The sequence below is a fragment of the Phyllobates terribilis genome, unplaced genomic scaffold (assembly GCF_046119375.1).
Source record: "Phyllobates terribilis strain yellow unplaced genomic scaffold, ASM4611937v1 Scaffold_1__5_contigs__length_1240528914, whole genome shotgun sequence".
Classification (NCBI taxonomy): domain Eukaryota; kingdom Metazoa; phylum Chordata; class Amphibia; order Anura; family Dendrobatidae; genus Phyllobates; species Phyllobates terribilis.
In genome coordinates this window covers 786,863,288-786,883,976 of record NW_027362761.1, presented here as the reverse complement: position 1 = coordinate 786,883,976, position 20,689 = coordinate 786,863,288, and the positions used below count along the sequence as shown (strand labels likewise).

Sequence of the window (20,689 nt, the reverse complement as noted above, 5' to 3'; positions counted from 1 at the left end):
CCTTGCTACACTCATCAGAAGAGCTTTAAACTAGAACAATGTGGGAAGGGAAGCAAAAGGCCAGAAAAAGCCATACAGCTGACAAATACTATTGAGATCTCTGCTACTGGAAGTGGAAAAGAAGAACAAAGACAAAAAAATCTAAATAATAAAAATATGGGAGGAAGAGAAACCAATCACAAACTAAAATGTTTTTATACAAATGCACAAAGCATGGGCAACAAACAAGGAGAATTGGAACTACTAATGCAGGAAAAGGAATATGATGTCATTGGAATCACTGAAACTTGGTGGGACGATACACATGATTGGAATAAAAGGCTAAAAGGATACAACTTATTTGCAAGAAACAGACTTGATAAACGAGGAGGAGGTGTTGCATTGTATGTTAGAAAAGCGTATATCTGCACAGAGATTGAAGCTTCAGAGACTGGAAGTTCTGTGGAAACTGTTTGGGTAAGAATACAAGGAGAGAACAACGGAAAGGACACCATTGTAGGCATTTACTACAGGCCACCTGGGCAAGCTGAAGATATGGATGAACTCTTTATGTATCAAATGACCAAGTTCTCCAAAAAATATGACGTAGTGGTCATGGGAGATTTCAACTATCCAGACATTTGTTGGGAATCTCTCTCAAGTAAAACTAACAGGTCAAGCAAATTCTTATCCTCTCTTGCTGACAACTTTATCTTCCAAAAGGTAGGGGAGAAAACAAGGGGATCTGCTACTTTGGATCTAATCCTTATAAACAGGGAGGAAATGGTTGAGGAGGTAAAGGTGGCTGGGACCCTAGGAGGCAGCGATCATGCTATTATAGAATTTTGGATAACTAGAGGAGGAAGACATGTGAAGACTCAAACTTCAAGGTTAGATTTTAGAAAGGCAGATTTTAAGAGACTCAGAAAGAGAATAGGAGGGATCCAATGGCTGGATGTCCTTAAGGACAAAAATGTCCAGGAAGGATGGGAAATTTTTAAAAATGAGATTCTCAAAGCACAATCGTTAACAATCCCGAAAAGTAGGAAGAATGGGAAGCATTTAAGGAAACCAGGATGGATGAACACAGAACTTAAACACATGCTAAAAAGAAAGAAAGAAATGTTTATTAAATGGAAAGAGGGAGGCATATCTAAAGAAGATTATAATGCAGTCTGCAGATCCTGCAGGGCACGTATCAGGTTAGCTAAAGCTGACAATGAATTAAGGCTTGCAAGAGATGTCAAAAGCAATAAAAAAGGATTTTGGGGGTATGTCAAAAGTCAAAGATGCTATAGGATTTTTACAGGATGAAAATGGAGAAATGGTAAGAGAGGATGTTGAGAAGGCCGAACTTTTTAATTCCTATTTTGCATCTGTTTTCTCTCAAAAAGAAAATGTAACATCAACTGATCTTCACTGTCCTTTTAAAGGAATAGAGGAATCCAAGTTATCAGTAAACAGAAAGATTGTGAGGGAATATTTAGCTAACATAAATGAGTTCAAGTCTCCAGGTCCAGATGAATTACACCCCAGAGTACTGAAGGAGATTGTAGAAGAAATTTTAGAACCACTCTCCATAATCTTTGAAAATTCTTGGAGAACAGGAGAAGTCCCAGAAGACTGGAGAAGATCAAATGTTGTTCCTATCTTCAAAAAGGGGAAGAAGGTGGACCCAGGGAACTATAGGCCGGTGAGTCTGACTTCTATACCAGGAAAGATCTTTGAACAAATTATTAAACAACATGTATGTAAGTACATGGATAAGAATGAAGTGATTAACCAGAGTCAGCATGGGTTTGTAACTAACAAGTCATGTCAGACTAACTTAATTTCCTTCTATGACAGAATCACTGACTGGGTGGATCAGGGAAATGCTGTAGATATAGTATATCTTGACTTCAGCAAAGCATTTGACAAAGTATCTCACATCATCCTTATTGAAAAAATGACCAAGTATGCAATGGACCAGGCAACTGTTAGGTGGATTCATAACTGGCTTAGTGATCGGACTCAAAGGGTGGTTGTAAATGGCTTCACATCCAGCTGGATGAATGTCTCAAGTGGGGTACCACAGGGCTCCGTCCTGGGACCTGTATTGTCCAACATCTTTATCAATGATTTAGATGAAGGAATTGAGGGTAAACTGATTAAATTTGCTGATGACACAAAGCTAGGAGGGATAGCTAATACTAGAGAAGAGAGAGAGAGGATTCAAAAAGACCTAAATAAACTGGAGCAGTGGGCAGCAACCAACAGAATGGTTTTTAACAGGGAAAAATGCAAAGTACTACATCTGGGCAATAAAAATGAAAAAAGCATATACAGAATGGGAGGAATAGAGCTAAGCAACAGTACATGTGAAAAAGACTTAGGTATACTAATAGATCATAGACTGAACATGAGTCAACAGTGTGATGCAGCAGCAAAAAAGGCAAATACAATTCTGGGATGTATTAACAGAAGCATACAGTCTAGATCACGTGAAGTCATTATCGGTCTTTACTCCTCTTTGGTCAGACCTCATCTGGAATACTGTGTACAGTTTTGGGCACCACATTTTAAAAAAGACATCGACAAACTGGAGCAAGTTCAGAGAAGAGCGACCAGAATGGTGACTGGTCTGCAAACCATGTCCTATGAGGAACGGTTGCAGGATTTGGGAGTGTTTAGCTTGCAAAAAAGAAGACTGAGAGGAGACTTAATAGCTGTCTACAAATATGTCAAGGGCTGTCACATTGTAGAAGGATCATCTTTATTCTCATTTGCACAAGGAAAGACTAGAAGCAATGGGATGAAACTAAATGGGAGGAGACACAGATTAGATATTAGAAAAAACTTTTTGACAGTTAGGGTGATTAATGAGTGGAACAGGCTGCCACGAGAGGTGGTGAATTCCCCTTCAATGGACGTCTTCAAACAGAGGCTGGACAGACATCTGTCTGAGATGATCTAGTGAATCCTGCTTTGAGCAGGGGGTTGGACCAGATGACCCAGGAGGTCCCTTCCAACTCTACCATTCTATGATTCCATGATTCTTTTGTTTAATCACTATATTAACTGTCCAACTCAACCTTATGGGTGTAAGTTCTATTTTGTTTTGATAATTGGACATTAGATTAAATTCAGAGGTATTCTGATTAATCATTATGATAATTCTTCACAGGTATAAACATAGAACATTTCAACAATATCCTGCAGGGTTTAAATTGATGTCCTCTATCTCAATCAAATAAGTCAATATTAATACAATAAACTTTTCATATCAACATGTACTATCATTACTGCCTCTGACGTCTCTCTCTCCTGGAAATCCACTCCTCCGCTTCCACAGGATTCTGAAAGAAAACTACCCTCTCGTCATCCACCACCCTTAGCCTGGCTGGATATGCCATAGAGTAGCTCAGATTGGAATTTTTCGTCTTTTAATCAATATGAATGAGGCCCTTCATTTCTGTAGGTCAGCTGAAAAGTCTGGAAACAACATCACGGTGACGATTTCATGTTTAATCACTTGGGCCTTACGCGCCAATTGTAAAGTATAGTCTCTATCTTTCCAGTTAAGGAATCTGGCCAGTAGAGGTCTGGGAGTGACCCCCGGAGGATTTGGTCTCCCAGGAACCCGGTGTGCCCTTTCCACCGCATATGCAGCAGAAAAGGTGGCATCTGGAAATAGGCTACGAATCCATTTTCCCACAAAGTCACTGGGGTTGTTTCCTTCTGCTCTCTCAGGCAATCCAATTATACGGATGTTGTTTCGCCTCCGTCTATTCTCCAAATCATCATTCTTTTGTATACACAGTTCCATTTTGTGTTCTATTTCTCGAATACTCTCTGGCAAAGGTGTTACTTGGTCCTCCAGATTCGAGATTCTATCCTCCGCCTGTCGGACTTTCTCTCCCAGATTTGACATATCATTGCAAAGGAGTCCCAGATCAGTTTTAACCTCCTCAATTTTCCCAGTCAGGGAGGCTGTGCAGTCTTGGATAGCAGCCAGCAATTGTGTAGAGACCTGCTTCAGAGTAGGGTCTGAGTCCATATCATGTTGTTCTTGTATTAGTGGTGTCTCCCCTTGAGATAGTTTTGAGGATCTCTGGGCTGTCGCCAAGTTATTCCCTCTGGCGTAGGGCTTCAGTTTCTCAGCTGCAGATTGTTGTCTACTAGGACTCATGTTGTTTTCCCCGAGAGGCGTGTGCAGTATAAGGGGTGAACTTGTAATTGGCAATTTAATATGTGTTTCAGGATATTGTCAGTGGTTCGAATATTAATATTTGGAAGATCATAGAATAATTTCTCTGCTAAGTCATACTGTGGAATATGTGGAGCAAGTGCAATTTCAAAGAGGGACAGTAGGTGGCAGTAACACGCTGCAGCATCAAAACACACACACACACACACACACACACACACACACACACCCTTTTATGAGAGAGAGTGCAGGGGAAGTCCTAATACTTAGATAAAGTAGAAGAGCCACTGGAGATTGGTAGTATGCTGAGAGATAACGGGGGGGGATGATAGAAGGATTGTTTAGTCACTGGAGAGGTTATTCACCGCGCAAGGTCTGTGGTGCAGCACCTCTTAAATAAAAGTTGGCAGCTACGATCCGCCCATACCCCTCCGCCAGTTGGATCTTCACTTCCCTCCGGTTCTCCCTTTCTCCGAAGGGGAGGGGCGGTTACCGGCCAGTCGTCACTCTTGTGATCGCAGCACCATGCCTCCACCACACGGCTGCAGGCTCCACTGAACATGGGTCACAGAAGGGGGCCGCGTCCCAAGATGGCGCCTCTCCTCTCAAACTCCTCTCCTCACCCTCAGCCGTCCCAGGAGGCACCAGACTCCGCGTCCCTCGCCGACACTGCGCGCCCCGACCAGCAGGGCCGCTATCCGCGATGAACGATGGGCTGGTCCCAGGGGCAGGAAACACCGCCGCCCCACATGGGTCCAAGCGCCGACACGGGCTCCCCACGTCTCAGCAAAGGCTCCACAAAGGGACCCGGTCTGCCACAGCACCTCAATCCACGGTTGCTTGCCTCCACACTGGAGGAGTAGGTCGGCGATGATACGGGGGTGGGTGAGGGCCCTCTGGAGAAGTCACGGTCACGAGGCGGGAGTAGGCCTCAATCCCTATCTTCGCTTAAATGTGGCCGATCCGGTCCAGAGAGGTCTCAGATAGTAGCTCACAATCAGGAGAGTAATGTGTGGGCAAAAAGGGCCTAAAGTGGCTTAGAATGCAGAAGGATTGTTATAAATGGCTTGGCAAGGTCACAGAGCTTGGGCAAACACGTCCTGCTTCATGGACTTCCGGCCACGCCCCCTTGATAGCCTATCTTAAGCCCCCGTCTCACATAGCGAGATCGCTAGCGAGATCGCTGCTGTGTCACGGTTTTGGTGACGCAACAGCGACCTCACCAGCGATGTCACTATGTGTGACACTTTGCAACGATCAGGCCCCTGCTGTGAGGTCGCTGATCGCTGCAAAGTGTCCTGGACCATTTTTTGGTCGTTGCTCTCCCGCTGGTCAGCATACATCGTTGTGTGTGACCTGCGGGAGCAGCGATCAGGCTGGTAACTATGGTAAACATCGGGTTACTAGGGGCACACGCGCACCTAGTAACCCGTTGTTTATCATGGTTACGAGCCTGCTAAAGTGAGCGGTAACCTCCCGCTCACCGTAGCAGAGTGGTAACCATGATAAACAACGGGTTACTAGGAGCGCGTGTGCCCCTAGTAACCCGATGTTTACCATAGTTACCAGCCTGCTCCTGCTTCAGCAGGCTCGTAACCAGGAGCCGGACATCGTGGAAAGATTCTTTCCACGATGTCTCTGCTCCCCTGATCGTTGGTGAGCCTGCCTGTTTGACAGCTCACCAGCGATCACATAGCGATGCAGCAACGATCCCTGACAGGTCGTATCGTTGTCGGGATCGTTGCAGCGTCGCTAAGCTTTAAGCATAGGCCATCAATGAAAAACTATGGCCATACTTTTTATTCATGGTTTACTTTAGGCAATAACATGGCATATTTTTACATTTGCTACCTTATGGGTTTAGGGTAGCGTTTAGATGTTTGTTATATTGGTTCTTGCTGCAGCCATAAATCCAGTGCCAGGATGGGCAAGTGATCTGTTAACAGTTTATCTGGGCTGGATTTAGCTGATTTTCACGGCTTACTTGCAGCTACATAATGGGTGTATTTAGGATATTCTTATTACAGACGCAACAACCAGCCTTAGCGCTGATCTTCAGAACCACACTTAGAACGTCCTAGAAGAGCTCTGGGTGCAGCTTCCACAATAAAGTACTTATGTTACACCTGCCTAAACGTGGCCTTGGAAGAAGCGGTTTTATGATACTAGAAATGGATGAATTAGGAAAATGTGACTCAGCCTAGCTTATGAGTAGCTAGAATAGTCTCTCAGACAATGTACCTTGGTACATCTGCCCTCCTGTCACATTCGACTCTTTAGCTGCTGCCCTAGGAAGACCCCAACAATCCTGCTGTTATTTGCAGTTTGGTATTGTATACACTGTGTGCAGAATTATTAGGCAAGTTGTATTTTAGAGGATTATTTTTATTATTGATCAACAACTATGTTCTCAATCAACCCAAAAGACTCATAAATATCCAAGCTTAATATTTTTGGAAGTAGGAGTGGGATTTTTTTAGATTTGGCTATCTTAGGAGGATATCTGTTTGTGCAGGTAACTATTACTGTGCAGAATTATTAGGCAACTTAATAAAAACCAAATATAATCCCATCTCGCTTGTTTATTTTCACCAGGTAAACCAATATCCGTGCACAAAATTTAGAAATAAACATTTCTGACATGCAAAAACAAAAACCCAAAAACTTAGTGATCAATAAAGCCACCTTTCTTTATGATGACACTCAACAGCCTTCCATCCATAGATTCTGTCAGTTGCTTGATCTGTTTTCGATCAACATTGCGTGCAGCAGCCACCACAGCCTCCCAGACACTGTTCCCAGAGGTGTACTGTTTTCCCTCCCTGTAGATCTCACATTTTATGATGGACCACAGGTTCTCTTTGGGGTTCAGATCAGGTGAACTAGGGGGCCATGTCATTATTTTTTCTTTTTTTAGACCTTTACTGGCCAGCCACGGTGTGGAGTAGTTGGATGCATGTGATGGAGCATTGTCCTGCATGAAAATCATGTTTTTCTTGAACGATACCGACTTCTTCCTGTACCACTGCTTGAAGAAGTTGTCTTCCAGAAACTGGCAGTAGGTCTGGGAGTTGAGCTTCACTCCATCCTCAACCCGAAAAGGTCCCACAAGTTCATCTTTGATGATACCAGCCCATACCAGTACCCCACCTCCACCTTGCTGGCGTCTGAGTCAGAGTGGAGCTCTCTGACCTTTACTGATCCAGCCTCTGGCCCATCCATCTGGCCCATCAAGAGTCACTCTCATTTCATCAGTCCATAAAACCTTTGAAAAATCAGTTTTAAGATATTTCTTGGCCCATTCTTGACGTTTTATCTTATGTTTCTTATTCAAAGGTGGTCGTTTTTCAGCCTTCCTTACCTTGGCCATGTCCCTGAGTATCGCACACCTTGTGCTTTTTGATACTCCAGTAACGTTGCAGCTCTGAAATATGGCAAAACTGGTGGTGAATGGCATCTTGGCAGCTTCACGCTTGATTTTCCTCAATTCATGGGCAGTTATTTTGCGCCTTTTTTGGCCAACACGCTTCTTGCAAGCCTGTTGGCTATTTGCCATGAAATACTTGATTGTTCGGTGATCACGCTATAAAAGTTTGGAGATTTCAAGACTGCTGCATCCCTCTGCAAGACATCTCACAATTTTGGACTTTTCAGAGCCCGTCAAATCTCTCTTCTGACCCATTTTGCCCAAGGAAAGGAAGTTGCCTAATAATTAGGCACACCTTATATAGGGTGTTGATGTCATTAGTCAACACCCCTCCTCATTACAGAGATGCACATCACCAGATTTACTTAATTGGTAGTTGGTTCTCAAGCCTATGCAGCTTGGAGTAGGACAACATGTATAAAAAGTATCAAAGTGATCAAAACATGCATTTGCCTAATAATTCTGCACACAGTGTACTGTGTATGGTCTTATGTAGACTATATATTGATTTATATTATTGTTCCATTACAGTACCATTTGGTGTGTAGTTGATCTTTTTTTTTTTTTAGCCTTACATTTTATCTCATTTAGAATTGTTTTGGTGCTTTACTACCAGAATCATCAAAACATGCTGTGTAAAAAAAATGGATCTATCTGTGCTTCAATCACCATTGAAAAGTCTTGAAATTCCTAAGAATGTAACCACTTGTCCTCAAGACCAGGGCTACACTAAAGCTATATTTATATCCTTATATGTAGACTGATTTTTTTTTTTAAAGAGAATTTGTCAGTAAGATCAACCGCTTACATGAGCACTCAGGTCTTTGAAATGTAAATGGGCCACCATGTTGCCCAATCGTTAATACATGTAGCCCTGCAGCACTGGGGTCCTGGGTTCAAATCCCACCAAGGTAACATCTGCAAGGAGTTTGTGTGTTCTCCTCTTGTTTGCAAAGGGTTTCCTCCGGCTTCTCAGGTTTCCTCCCACACCCCAAAGACATACTGATAGGGAATGTAGATTGTGAACCCCAATGGGGGCAGTGATGATCAAGTGCTGTGGAATTATTGGTGCTATATAAATGAGTAAAAAACATAAATCTGTCGACACCTTTATATTATCTATCTCTTGCTACATTTCGAAGTAATAAGGCAATAATTGATCTGCGTGTGACTGCTTGTTTTCCCACTTCTCACCGGCCTCCTTAGCTTGGTTGATAGCTCACTCTCTGATTTCCTTGCCTCCAACCTGGCGTAACATACACAGTGAGCTATCAAGTTAAAGACGCTGGTGCTAAGCAGGGAAACCAGCTTGAGGCAGAGGCTGCTAATTGCTCTTGTCAGGCCCATAGCACTTACTGTATTATTTGCATATGAATGAAAATGCTAATTATCCAGAAATGCAGCAACAGATAAAAGATATAAAGATGTCCATGAATTAACATTTCAAAGGTTTGCATGTCGATCTATACGGTTTGAGGGGGTATATCTTACCAACAGCTAAAGTTGTAGAGCACAGAATAGATGAAATTGCATGCAGTCTTGTGGTCTATAGCTGACCTGACACTCACTACAATATGTCTGAGTGTAGACTAGACGTACAGTTTCCATTTTATTATATGACGCATGATGCCAGCCACCTTATGTGATTGTACATGGGTAACACTACCTTTCTCTCCCTGTGTTTCCAGGTACCTCTGCCCAGCAGCTTGATGCCACGTTCAGTACAAATGCATCTTTAGAGATTTTTGAGCTGGATTTGGACGATCCATCGTTGGATATGAAGTCTTGTGCTTCCTTCGCATCCTCTCATCGGTATTCAGTTTGCCTTTTTTATATATTTATAAATAGCCAATGTGGGAGCCCAAAATATATATTAATTTTTATGTAACAATTAGGGTTTTAAAATGAACTTTTATTCTCTTTTCTAAAAAATAGATAAAACATAGAAAAACCCAAGGTGCAATGTTCATAGAGAAACCTACAAATCCTGGTCAGTCCAGATCCCCTCTTATTTCTATCACTCTTGATACTCTTCCCTATTATGTCGGTAGTAGACCCCCATACATGAATGTTTCTTCAGTCTAGTACTATATCCGGTATTATATATGGCTGTTTGCTATTTCTGTCTGAGACCTTTAGAATTGAGCTACTGGTGAGTAATGAGAGGGGATCCGGACTGACCCATACCATACTCTGGATTTGTAGGTTTCTCTATGAACATTGCATCTTGAGTTATTCTATGTTTTATCTATTTTTAGTAAAGAGAATAAAAGTTAATTTTAAACCCTAATTGCTACATAAAATTGCCTTTTTTATATGTACATTTATGGCAATATGTGTCGGGTCACAGCAATTTTAGCTTTTGTAGAGCTGCCATTGAGTCTTGACTATATTTTATTTCTTTTATCATAAACTTTGGTATGCAGTATAGCCATTTTGTCACATTTAGTGTCTCCTTGGCATCATGCGTATCGTGCTAGACCAAACATTCAATAAACTTGATGGCTTGAACGAAGGTTTATCGCCATTACGCTCGTGCAGCCAGGAGCAAGCAAACATTTCCAAATAAAATGATGGCGGGCCGTTATTTTTTAACATCATGATTATGAATTTTGTACCAAATTCTCAGGGCGTAGTTTGTTATTAAAAAAAAAAATCAAACCACACTTTACTGTCCTCGTGTCCACTTTCCACCGCTGAGTCTCCACTGCTGCCCCCAGCACCAATGTCACTCAACAGTTCGGCAACCAGTCAGTGAGCTCTGCAATTGAGTGGGGTGTTCTGTCTACATGGGCCGAGTCGCTGAGCTCACTGATTGGCTGCCGCACTCTCGACGTCGTTGTCAGCACTTCAGCCGCCCAGAGCAGTGGTGGAGACTCTGCCTTAGACACGGGAGCATAAGTAAAGCACATTTTGTTTTTTATTTTTTACTGGGATTTTCTGAAAGGGGACATCCCCTTTTAAATAATTAATGACCTATTATCTTACTAGATATAGCTTTATCCTTATGCTTTTTTATAATGTGTGTTTCTTACTTTTTTAGGTACCATAAGCTTATTTGGGGACCACATAGAATAGATTCAGAAGGCAACATTTCGGGTGTGCTGATTGCTGGAGGAGAGAATGGAAATGTAATTCTTTATGATCCCGCCAAGATATTGGCTGGGGACAGTAATGTGATGATCTCTCAGCAGGAAAAACACACTGGACCTGTTAGGGCTTTGGATGTAAACCCATTCCAGGTAAGGTCTCCTAACTAGAATATTGGGGTGTACTTTGTTGTTCTGTTCAGATAATAAGCATTCCCTGATTGTGGGCCTACGCTCACCCGTACATTAGTACGTCTTCTGTTCTTTCATTGGGACTTCATCTTCAGCAGAGAGATAATCATTTTTCCTTTTTCTGTTATAGACAAATCTTTTTGCATCTGGGGCCAATGAATCTGAAATTTACATTTGGGATTGTAATAATTTAGCTGTCCCCATGACACCTGGAGCTAAATCTCAGGTAAGATAAAGTGGCCGTTCTTAGTCACCCGAAAGGGCCAGTTAGATTTTTTTTTGTCGGCCACTAATGCCATTTCATGATACGGACAGGTATGACGGTTGCTGGTTATTGCAGATATCTGTCGAGAGGTGTCAAGTACGGAACCGGTCCAAAGTTTGGACAAACCTGTTCATGCAATAGTATTCTTTCTTCTAATGTTCACTTTAGACTGTAGATTCAGCCTAATGGCAGAAAAACCTCGAAGAAACACGGAGTAAAGGAACACGCGTGAAACTAACCAGAATATGTGTTACACCTTAGTTTCCTCAAAGTGCCCCCTTTTACTCTGATACAACTTTACACACACTTGGCATTCTCTCAAGCAGCTTCATCAGGTTGTCATCTGGAATGGCTTTCCAACAGTCTTGGAGGAATTCTCCGAGGTGCTGAGACATTGTTGGCTGCTTTGCCTTCACTCTGTGGTCCAACTCATCCCAAACCATCTCAATTGGGTTTAGGTTTGGGTGATTATAGAGGCCATGTCATCTGACACAACACTTCATCTTTCTGCTTCTTCATCTCACAGCCCTTGCATAGTCCGGAGATGTGTTTCGGATCATTGTCCTTTTGCAATATATAAATGATTATCCCACTAAGTGCAAACCTGATGGGAAGCATGGTCATTGCAGAATGCCGTGGTAGCCATGCTGGGTAAGTGTGCCTTGAATTTGAAAGAATTCACAAACAGTCCATCACACATCCCCATACTTGTATCACAATGGACACCACAGAGGTATTAGCCATCTGCTCCCCTATTCTGCATCTCACAAAGACAAAGCGGTTAGTACTAAAAATCTCACAATTTGACTCATCAGAGCACAGTACAGATTTCCACTGATTTAATGTCCAGTCCAGTGTTTCTTGGCCCAACCAGATCTTTTCTTCATATTTGCAGTCCTCAGTAATGGCTTCATTGCAGCAATTTGATCAGAGCAGTTGATGTTGAGATGTGTCTGCTACTTGAGATCTGTGCATCATTTATGGGGGTTGTTTTCTGAGGTGCTGTCAGTTTGTGGTTTCTGAGGCTGCTAACTGATGAACATATCCTCTGGAGCAGAGCTAATTCTTGGTCCTTCTCATAAGAGCCAGTTTCATTACAGTGATTGATGGTTTATGACTGCACTTGAGGCTATCTTTAAGGTTCTAGGAATTTTCCACATTGACAGAGATTCATAGACTCTACTTATTTGAGTGTTTCTTGCCATATTCAGCAGCACGTCAGTAATAGATAGGAGCGTGTGACCAGGGAAGTGGGTTGCGCTGTGAACAGTCCGCATGTGGAACAAGGCGCTGGTGTAATGCACTGCTGTGCTAAGAAATGGCGCGACCCACTTCCCTGGTCACACGCTCCTATCTATTACTGACGTGCTGCTGAACTATAGACTGTTCTGAAGAAGGCCAGAATAGGCCGAAACGTTACTCAATGAAAATCTGTACAATAAAAACTTTATTTCTTGCATCTATTTGGAGTGCCAAATTAATTTTATTATTCGGATTGGAGTGAAACCCTATTTGAGCACCCATTATAGGAGTGCCGCATCGCCTCTACTTTTGTTATAAAGCAAATCCTGTCATTGGCAGGACAGTATTGTAGGCCGCTATCACACCTCTAAGTGTCTAGGAGAAGATGGTGTCTAATACCCTGATAATTTTTCTTCTGCTACTAACATACGGTCTCAAACATGTGCCAAAATTTTGCTGCATGTGAGCACATTTAAGCCATCACTTCTTTTCTTGACACTCTCCAGTGATTTGTAAGAAGTGTTTTGAGCACACATTGATTATTCTGCAAGGCATAATTTTGATACCTGTTGCTTAGTATTTCCCCCAGCAATGTGTACTGAATTTGCACAATAAAATGCCATCTGAATAGGACCAAATAGCAGCATTACTCTCCAATCATTGATGTAATAATTCTAATTACTATATTGACACTGGATTATACGGTCCAAAAACTGAGATAATTGTCATTTACAGAATGTAAGTGAAGACCATTGGTGGGGTGGCCAATTAAGGACTGGGCTGATGGGTGATGCGTCTGCATCAACCATTGAATACAGGAGATCCTTTTTTCTTACTCTACACACCAAAAACATTTCATGAGAACTTTTCATTTTGTGTTTTTTTTTTTTTTTTTTAAGGAATTTGTCACCATGTTTTTGACAGCAGCATTATGTAGAGACAGAGACTCTTATTCCAGTGCTGTGTCACTTACTGGGCTGCTTGCTGTAGTTGTGATAAAATCACTGTTTTATCAGCTGGAGATTATCACTAGAGGACTAGTAAACCTGTTGTCATGTAGTCTATATTCATGAACTCAGTATAACGCTGCCCCCAATACTGATTTTCAGCTTTCTGCCTATGGACAGTGTACACAGAAAGCTGCCAATCAGTGGTGTGGATGGGGCTGTTCAGAGCTGAGCATTCAGAGAACTTGTAGATCTGCAGCAAAGAAAACATGGCTTCTATCAAAACTGCAGCAAGCAGCTTAGTAAGTGATACATATCTGAAATCAGGGTCTCTGCCTCTTCATCATGCTGTTCTCAGATGGGGTAGCAAAATCCTGGTGACAAATTCCATTTAGCTGAAACTTCTAGCAAACTATACCTTTCCTGCTAAATATTTAGCACTCTTCATTGTTGGCATGTTTAACACCTGTGATCTGAAATATTTCAGCCTCTAGAGGACATCAGCTGCATTGCATGGAACAAGCAGGTTCAACACATTCTGGCTTCCACTAGCCCCAGCGGTCGAGCCACAGTTTGGGATCTTCGGAAAAATGAACCGATTCTTAAAGTCAGCGACCACAGCAATAGGGTACAGTGAATACACAGATCTTTTTTGCATCTCTTTAAGCATGTATATATTTATATTTTAAATTACATTTTCTCCCGATCTTTGTGCAGATGCATTGTTCTGGAATGGCTTGGCATCCCGATGTTGCCACACAAATGGTCTTGTCTTCAGAGGACGATCGCTTACCTGTGATACAAATGTGGGATCTTAGATTCGCCTCTTCTCCATTACGAGTGATGGAGAATCATTCCAGGTACATACACTGAAAGTGGTGCCGCTTCGCAAAGCATCGTGTTTTTTTACATTCCGTCCATTATTCCTTTCCTGGGAACATTTTGTGTGATCTTTAATCTGGACTACGTGCTTTTACATCAGGGGCATCTTGGCTATTGCTTGGAGTGCAGCAGACCCAGAACTGTTACTAAGCTGTGGGAAGGACTCAAAAATACTGTGCTGCAATCCAAACACTGGAGAAGTAAGTGACTATAGAAATAATTTACATCATCTGCATATTGTAGCTTTTGTGGTAAATTATTATAATAAAGGATGCTGAATTTTCTGAGTGAATCCATGTCATAATGGCTGTGTAATACTCTATGAAAGTTTAAAGGGAACCTGTCACCTAATCTGAGAGCAGCATGATATAGAGACAAAGACCCAGATTCCAGCGATTTATCACTTACTGGGCTGACTGCTGTAGTTCTGATAAAATCACTGTTTTATCAGCAGCAGATTATCACTAGAGGACTAGTAAATCTGCTGTCATGTAGTCCTCCATATTCATGAGCTCTAAATAACCCCATCCCGACCACTGATTGGCCTTTTTCTGTATATACACCAAAAGCTATCAATCAGAGATGTGGGCTTGGTTATACAGAGCTGCAACAGATAAACAGTGACTATATCAAAACTGCGGCTAGACGCCTAATATGTGTTAGTTTGCTGGAATCAGGGCCTCTTCCCCTACATCATGCTGCTCTCAGATGGGGTAACAACAACCTGGTGACAGATTCCCTTTAATTCAAACTCTTTCCAACTAACTTGACAGCTCCTCATTGTCCCTCCTGTTAAGATCTCATTGCTCAGAACAGGTTGCAGCTGTCAATCTGGCTGGGCGGTCATAGACTGAATACACTTGGACACACAAGCTATTTCATTCTATAGCTGGATTAAAAAAAGGCTCAACCTAATAGCAGAATTATAAATCCATTGATGTCTCCCACCTCCCTGTCATTCTTGTTCTGCACTGCTTGCCTGCACCTTCATAGCTTGTATATGACCTGTCAAGGAGCGTGGATTGAGAGCTGGAGAAGCAGGGAGATTGAAATGACAGCTCACATACAAGCTGTGAAGGTGCAGGCAAGCAGTGCAGAAGGAGGGTGGGGTCATCAAAGGTGCACACAGACTGTGATAAGCCTTGGTCAGAGGGCTGGCTTGGATAAGGAGTAATACATATGTCATGCCATCGATCTCTAATGGAGCATCCCAGAAGGGGGAAAGAAAACAAAAAGCCAGGGCCAGCACACCTGTGGTATTAAAGTAATAGACATACTTAGAATAAAAACACAATGCATGGGCACAATGCAATAAATGAATGCAAGAATATCATTATATACTTAAAAAAGTAGTGTACTTAGTTAACATTTTTTGAATTAAAGCTTAAAAGCCCCTCCCCCTCCACGACGAGGTGTACCCAATGAGGATAGTCCCTAACTTTACTGAAGCACTAGGAGGGAAGAGATGCACTCAAGAGCAGCAGAGGTTACATATAAGATCAGGCAGAGGGGTACAAGCCTATATACTTTTAGAAAGAGAGGAGTCCAAAGTGCTTTTTTGCATTCAATATGGGAGTTTATATTGCCCCCATCCTACACTCCCTGACAGAAGTTATGTCGCTTATCCATGTTATGTAAATAAAAGCTTATAACCTGATGTTAAATTCATCCATTGGTTTTATAAATGACTCTTTTGAAAGCTGAAACCCTCCCAAATTTGGTTTAGGTTAAGAAAATAAATTGGCATTAATGCTGAAATATTGATCATTTAATGAACACAGAATGGTCAGATTTTGGCAAGACAAAAGTTTTGTCGCCCACAGAAAGTAATGTGATATTCAAACAAATAATTATCTTAAAATACAAATCTATGTTGCATAACATTGGTGAATGAAGTTGTGGTGCTATTAGAGTCATATTTAATATTTTGTGTGACTTCCATGAGCTTGAAGGACTGCATCCATGCGGTTCAACAATGATTCATACAATTTATTAATGAAGTCATCAGGAATAGCAAAGAATGCAGTCTTAGGCTATGTGCCCACGATGCAGAAATGCTCAGGATTTTTTCCTGAGCGTTTCTGCATCTCCCCTGGCAGAAAAAATGCATGCGGATTGTACATGCGGATTGTACATGTTTTTTCCTGCCAGGGACATGCGGATGTGAAGCATTCTTCACTTTCATTTCTGCATGCGGGTTGACAAGCGCTTTCCAAGCGATTTTAGCATCACTTGGAAAGTGCTTGACAATTTGGTCACACTATATAAATCCATGCAAACTGCATGGATTTATATAGTGTGACCGAGAGAATGTCAAAAACTAAAAAAATAAATATATACTTACCCTCCGATGACCCCCGGTGTCCTGCTGCGCTCGGTCCCGGCTGCCAGCAGCGGTAGAGTGAAGGACCTGCCGACGTCAGCGTCGCATGACCCGTCACATGACTGACGTCAGCGCAGGTCCTTCATTCCATCGCGAAGTGCCGGGAAGCAAGGAGGAGCGCAGCGCGGGCCGCCAGAAGGTAAGTATATATTTATTTTTTATTTTATTCTTTTTTTAAAGCTTTTTTAATGGTACCTGGTTGTGGATGAGACTCTCCTCTCCTCTACACCCGGGTACCATCCGCACATTAGAACGCGCCAATTTCGCAAGTACAGATGCAGTCTTGCGGAATTGGCGCGTTCTAATGCAAGTCAATGGTGGCAAAAACGCAGCACTTCCGCAAAATAATTGGTAGTGCTGCTTTTTTTTCCGCAATGATAATCCGCAGCGGAAATTTCCGCAGCATGTGCACAGCACATGCGGATTATCATTGGAGGACATGGCAGGCCTTCTACCATGCTTTTTTTAAGCGTTTCTGCAGCGTATTTACCGCTGCGGAAACGCTTAGAAAACGCATCGTGGGCACACAGCCTTACATGCCTCCCACAGTTCATCTAGATTCTTTGGTTTTGTCTTCCAAGCTTCCTCTTTCATCCTACCCCAAACATGCTCAATGATGTCCATGTCTGGTGACTGGGCTGGCCAGTCCTTGAGCACCTTGATCTTTTTTGCCTGGAGGAACTTTGTTGTAGAGATGGATGTATGAGATGGAGCACCATCCTGCTGCAGAATTTCACCCTTTTTATGATTTGGAATGTAAGAGGTAGCTAATACTTCTTGATATTTTAGGCTATTGATATTGCCTTCCACCTTGCAAATGTTTCGCACACCCCCATACTGAATGTAACCCCAGACCATGATCTTTCCACCACCAAATTTAACTGTTTTCTGGGTGTATTTTGGATCCATACGGGCTCCAGTAGGTCTCCTGCAGTATTTGCGGCGGCTGTGGTGTAATTCTACTGAAGATTCATCAGAGAAATCCACCTTCTGACACTTTTCCAGCATCCATCTGTTTAGCAGGCTGTGGGACTTTGCAAATGCCACACGGTTTTTTATTTGCCTTTTGTTTAGTGCTGGCTTCTGGGCACTGATTCGACCATGAAGGCCATTTCGAGACCGAATCTTACAAACTGTTCTAGTTGACACAGGGACTTGAGGTGACCAGGCCTGTTGGAGCTCTGCTGAAGTGGAAGAGGGGCTTGCTTTGGATTTTCTAACCAACAAACGTTCCTCCTGAGCAGTTGTCTTGCGGGGTCTGCTGGACCTGGGCTTGTCAAACACATCTCCAGTCTCTTCAAATCTTTTTTTAATTCTTTGTACTTGACACTGAGACACATTAAAGGTGCCAGCCACCTCTGCAGTGGATCTGGTCTTCAGCCTCTTGATAATCAAGGCTTTGGTTGCAGGGTGGATTTTTGGCATGTTGTCAGAGCTCAAGTTGCAGTTCAAGTGAAGGTCTGGGGTGCTGGGTTTCTTTTTATACACACCCACTAATTAACCGATCATTTACTGCGCACTGGTGAGGATGTAAACTAGGATTGGGTGCATTATATGACCAGGCGACAAAACTTTTGTCTTGCCAAAATCTGACCATTCTGTGTTCATTAAATGATCAATATTTCAGCATTGATGCCAATTTATTTTCTTTACCTAAACCAAATTTGGGAGGGTTTCAGCTTTCAAAAGAGTAATTTATAAAACCAATGGATGAATTTAACGTCAGGTTATAAGCTTTTATTTACATAACATGGATAAGCGACATAACTTCTGTCAGGGAGTGCATTCACAGATCAGATTATCGTTGGGTTTAATGAAAACGTTGATTTCGCCTGGTGTAGATAGATGTCCTAATAACGAGGAGCAATGTATGTGCCGTTTGTTTCATTGAAGGATTATTGCAGCTAATCAGCCAGACCAGCGTGAAATGTAGTTTAGTCTTGTGTCGTTGTTGTCTTTGGCATAACCTTCTTTTTTTCCTGTTCTTAGGTTTTATACGAGCTGCCGACAAACACCCAGTGGTGCTTTGATATCCAGTGGTGTCCGCGGAATCCGGCTGTGCTTTCTGCTGCTTCTTTCGATGGACGGATCAGCGTTTATTCCATAATGGGTGGAAGCAATGACAATCTGAATCAGAAGCAGGTGGATAAGGTAAATTGTACCCCGTTCAATCTTTATAAGGAAAGGTGCAGATATCACATTTCTGATTTTTAAAATGGTGTAATCTGTGTAAACATTTGGCCTAAGTTTTCATTGTTTCAGTATTATATCCATAAAGTTATTTCCATGCCTATTTTTTGTTAAAGGTTTCCTTTTGTTTTGGGATGTTTCCTTACAGCTTTCTTCATCTTTTGGGAATTTGGATCCATTTGGCACTGGACAGCCCCTTCCTCCTTTGCAGCTTCCTCAGCCGACCACCCAGCAGAGCAGTGTTCAGCCGTTGAAAAAACCACCGAAGTGGTTACGACGACCAGTCGGAGCTTCATTTTCTGTAAGTGTTTGCCATCAGCAACAAATGCAGTCGATTTTTGGAAGACACTTTAATGATTAAAGTTTAGTGTTTTATCTTCCTCTAGTAAGGCTTCCAACTGTTATTCTGTTGACTTGTACACATTCAGTACTGCAAAAAAGTTTTAGGCAGGTGTGGAAAAACTTTCTGCAAAAATAAAAGTGGTTGGCTAAGGACAGATGGTAGTTCCTGGGCCCCACTGGGTGCAGCCAGTTCTGAGCTGATAGCCATGCTGAATATCTTGCAATTTCAAAGGTAAGTAAGCATGATTTGTCTTTCATCTGCTGCACTACATGTCATTAGCTGACCACTGCATCTGCAGTCCTCAACATTGCACAAATTTTTCAAAATTGCTTGAACAGCATATTGTGAAACCACAGTCTACTTGGTTTTGCTTTGAAATCTTTCCTTGATGATACAGTATAACTACCTTCTATCTTGATGCTATGGTCCTTCTTGCCATGGAGTATGAATACCTGTGCCATGAAACCGTCTTCCACAGCCTCACCTTTTGTAGCAGAGTTTGGCATACCAGGATTGGGGGGTGAGGGGTATCACACATACCAGGATTGGGGGGGTGAGGGGACCATGCATACCGGGATTGGGGGGGTGAGGGGACCATGCATACCAGGATTGGGGGGGGTGAGGGGACCATGCATACCAGGATTGGGGGTGAGGGGACCATGCATATCAGAATAGGGATGAGGGGTGCCATGCATACTAGGATGAGGGATTGGGTGCTGTGCATACTAGGATGAGGGATTGGGTGCCATGCATACCAGGTTTCTGGGATGAGGAGCCCACACATGCCAGAATTGGGATGAGGGGTACCATACATACCAGAATAGGGATGAGGGGGCCATGGATACCAGGATGAGAGATGGGGTGCCATGCATACCAGGATAGGGATGAGGGGCCCATGCATACCAGGATAGGGATGAGGAGTGCCATGCATACTAGGATGGGGGTGAGGGATGGGGTACCATGCATACCAGGATTGGGGATGATGGGTGCCACGCATTACCTATTTCCTATTACCTGTCTACTGAGTGCAAGCAGCAGCGCTGATCACGGATCCCGGAGACACCCAGCTGGTTCATGGAGGTGATTGGGGGCGAGTGGTGCTATGCACACCAGGATAGGATGGTGGGGACAGGATGGGGGCAGCACAAATACCAGGAGGGGAGACCATATACCAATAAAAATGCTCGCCACCCGGGCATAGAACGGATTCAATAGCGTGTGTGTATATGTATGTATGTATGTATGTATATATGTATGTGTGTGTGTGTGTGTGTGTGTGTATATATATATATATATATATATATATATATATATATATATATATTATATGAAAATGATGATCATTATCACCTGTTTGATTGCACATGCTTATAACCCTACAAAATTATTTTCTTTGTGCAAGTGTAATTCTCTTTTGTTCATTCACTTTGTATTTTGTTAATTGATTAAAATTAACTATTAAAGGGAATCTGTCAGTAGGATCAACCCTCCTAACCAGTCTATATGAGTATGTAGGTCATAGGAAGCTGAATAAAATGATACCTTGATATCTGTGATCCGA

The 20,689-nt window shown here is 42.5% G+C and overlaps 1 protein-coding gene across 9 annotated transcripts in view; it reads left to right on the top strand.

The window, feature by feature from the left end:
* SEC31A (SEC31 homolog A, COPII coat complex component) overlaps positions 1-20,689 on the top strand; it is an 89,014-nt gene that overhangs the window by 26,694 nt on the left and 41,631 nt on the right. For all 9 annotated transcript variants that reach the window (XM_073637030.1, XM_073637026.1, XM_073637031.1 and 6 more), the window contains exons 3-10: positions 9,284-9,407; positions 10,639-10,837; positions 11,007-11,102; positions 13,818-13,958; positions 14,048-14,190; positions 14,313-14,412; positions 18,585-18,746; positions 18,934-19,086. In XM_073637030.1, coding sequence (XP_073493131.1) covers positions 9,284-9,407; positions 10,639-10,837; positions 11,007-11,102; positions 13,818-13,958; positions 14,048-14,190; positions 14,313-14,412; positions 18,585-18,746; positions 18,934-19,086 — 1,118 coding nt within the window. The remainder of the gene's footprint in view (positions 1-9,283; positions 9,408-10,638; positions 10,838-11,006; positions 11,103-13,817; positions 13,959-14,047; positions 14,191-14,312; positions 14,413-18,584; positions 18,747-18,933; positions 19,087-20,689) is intronic.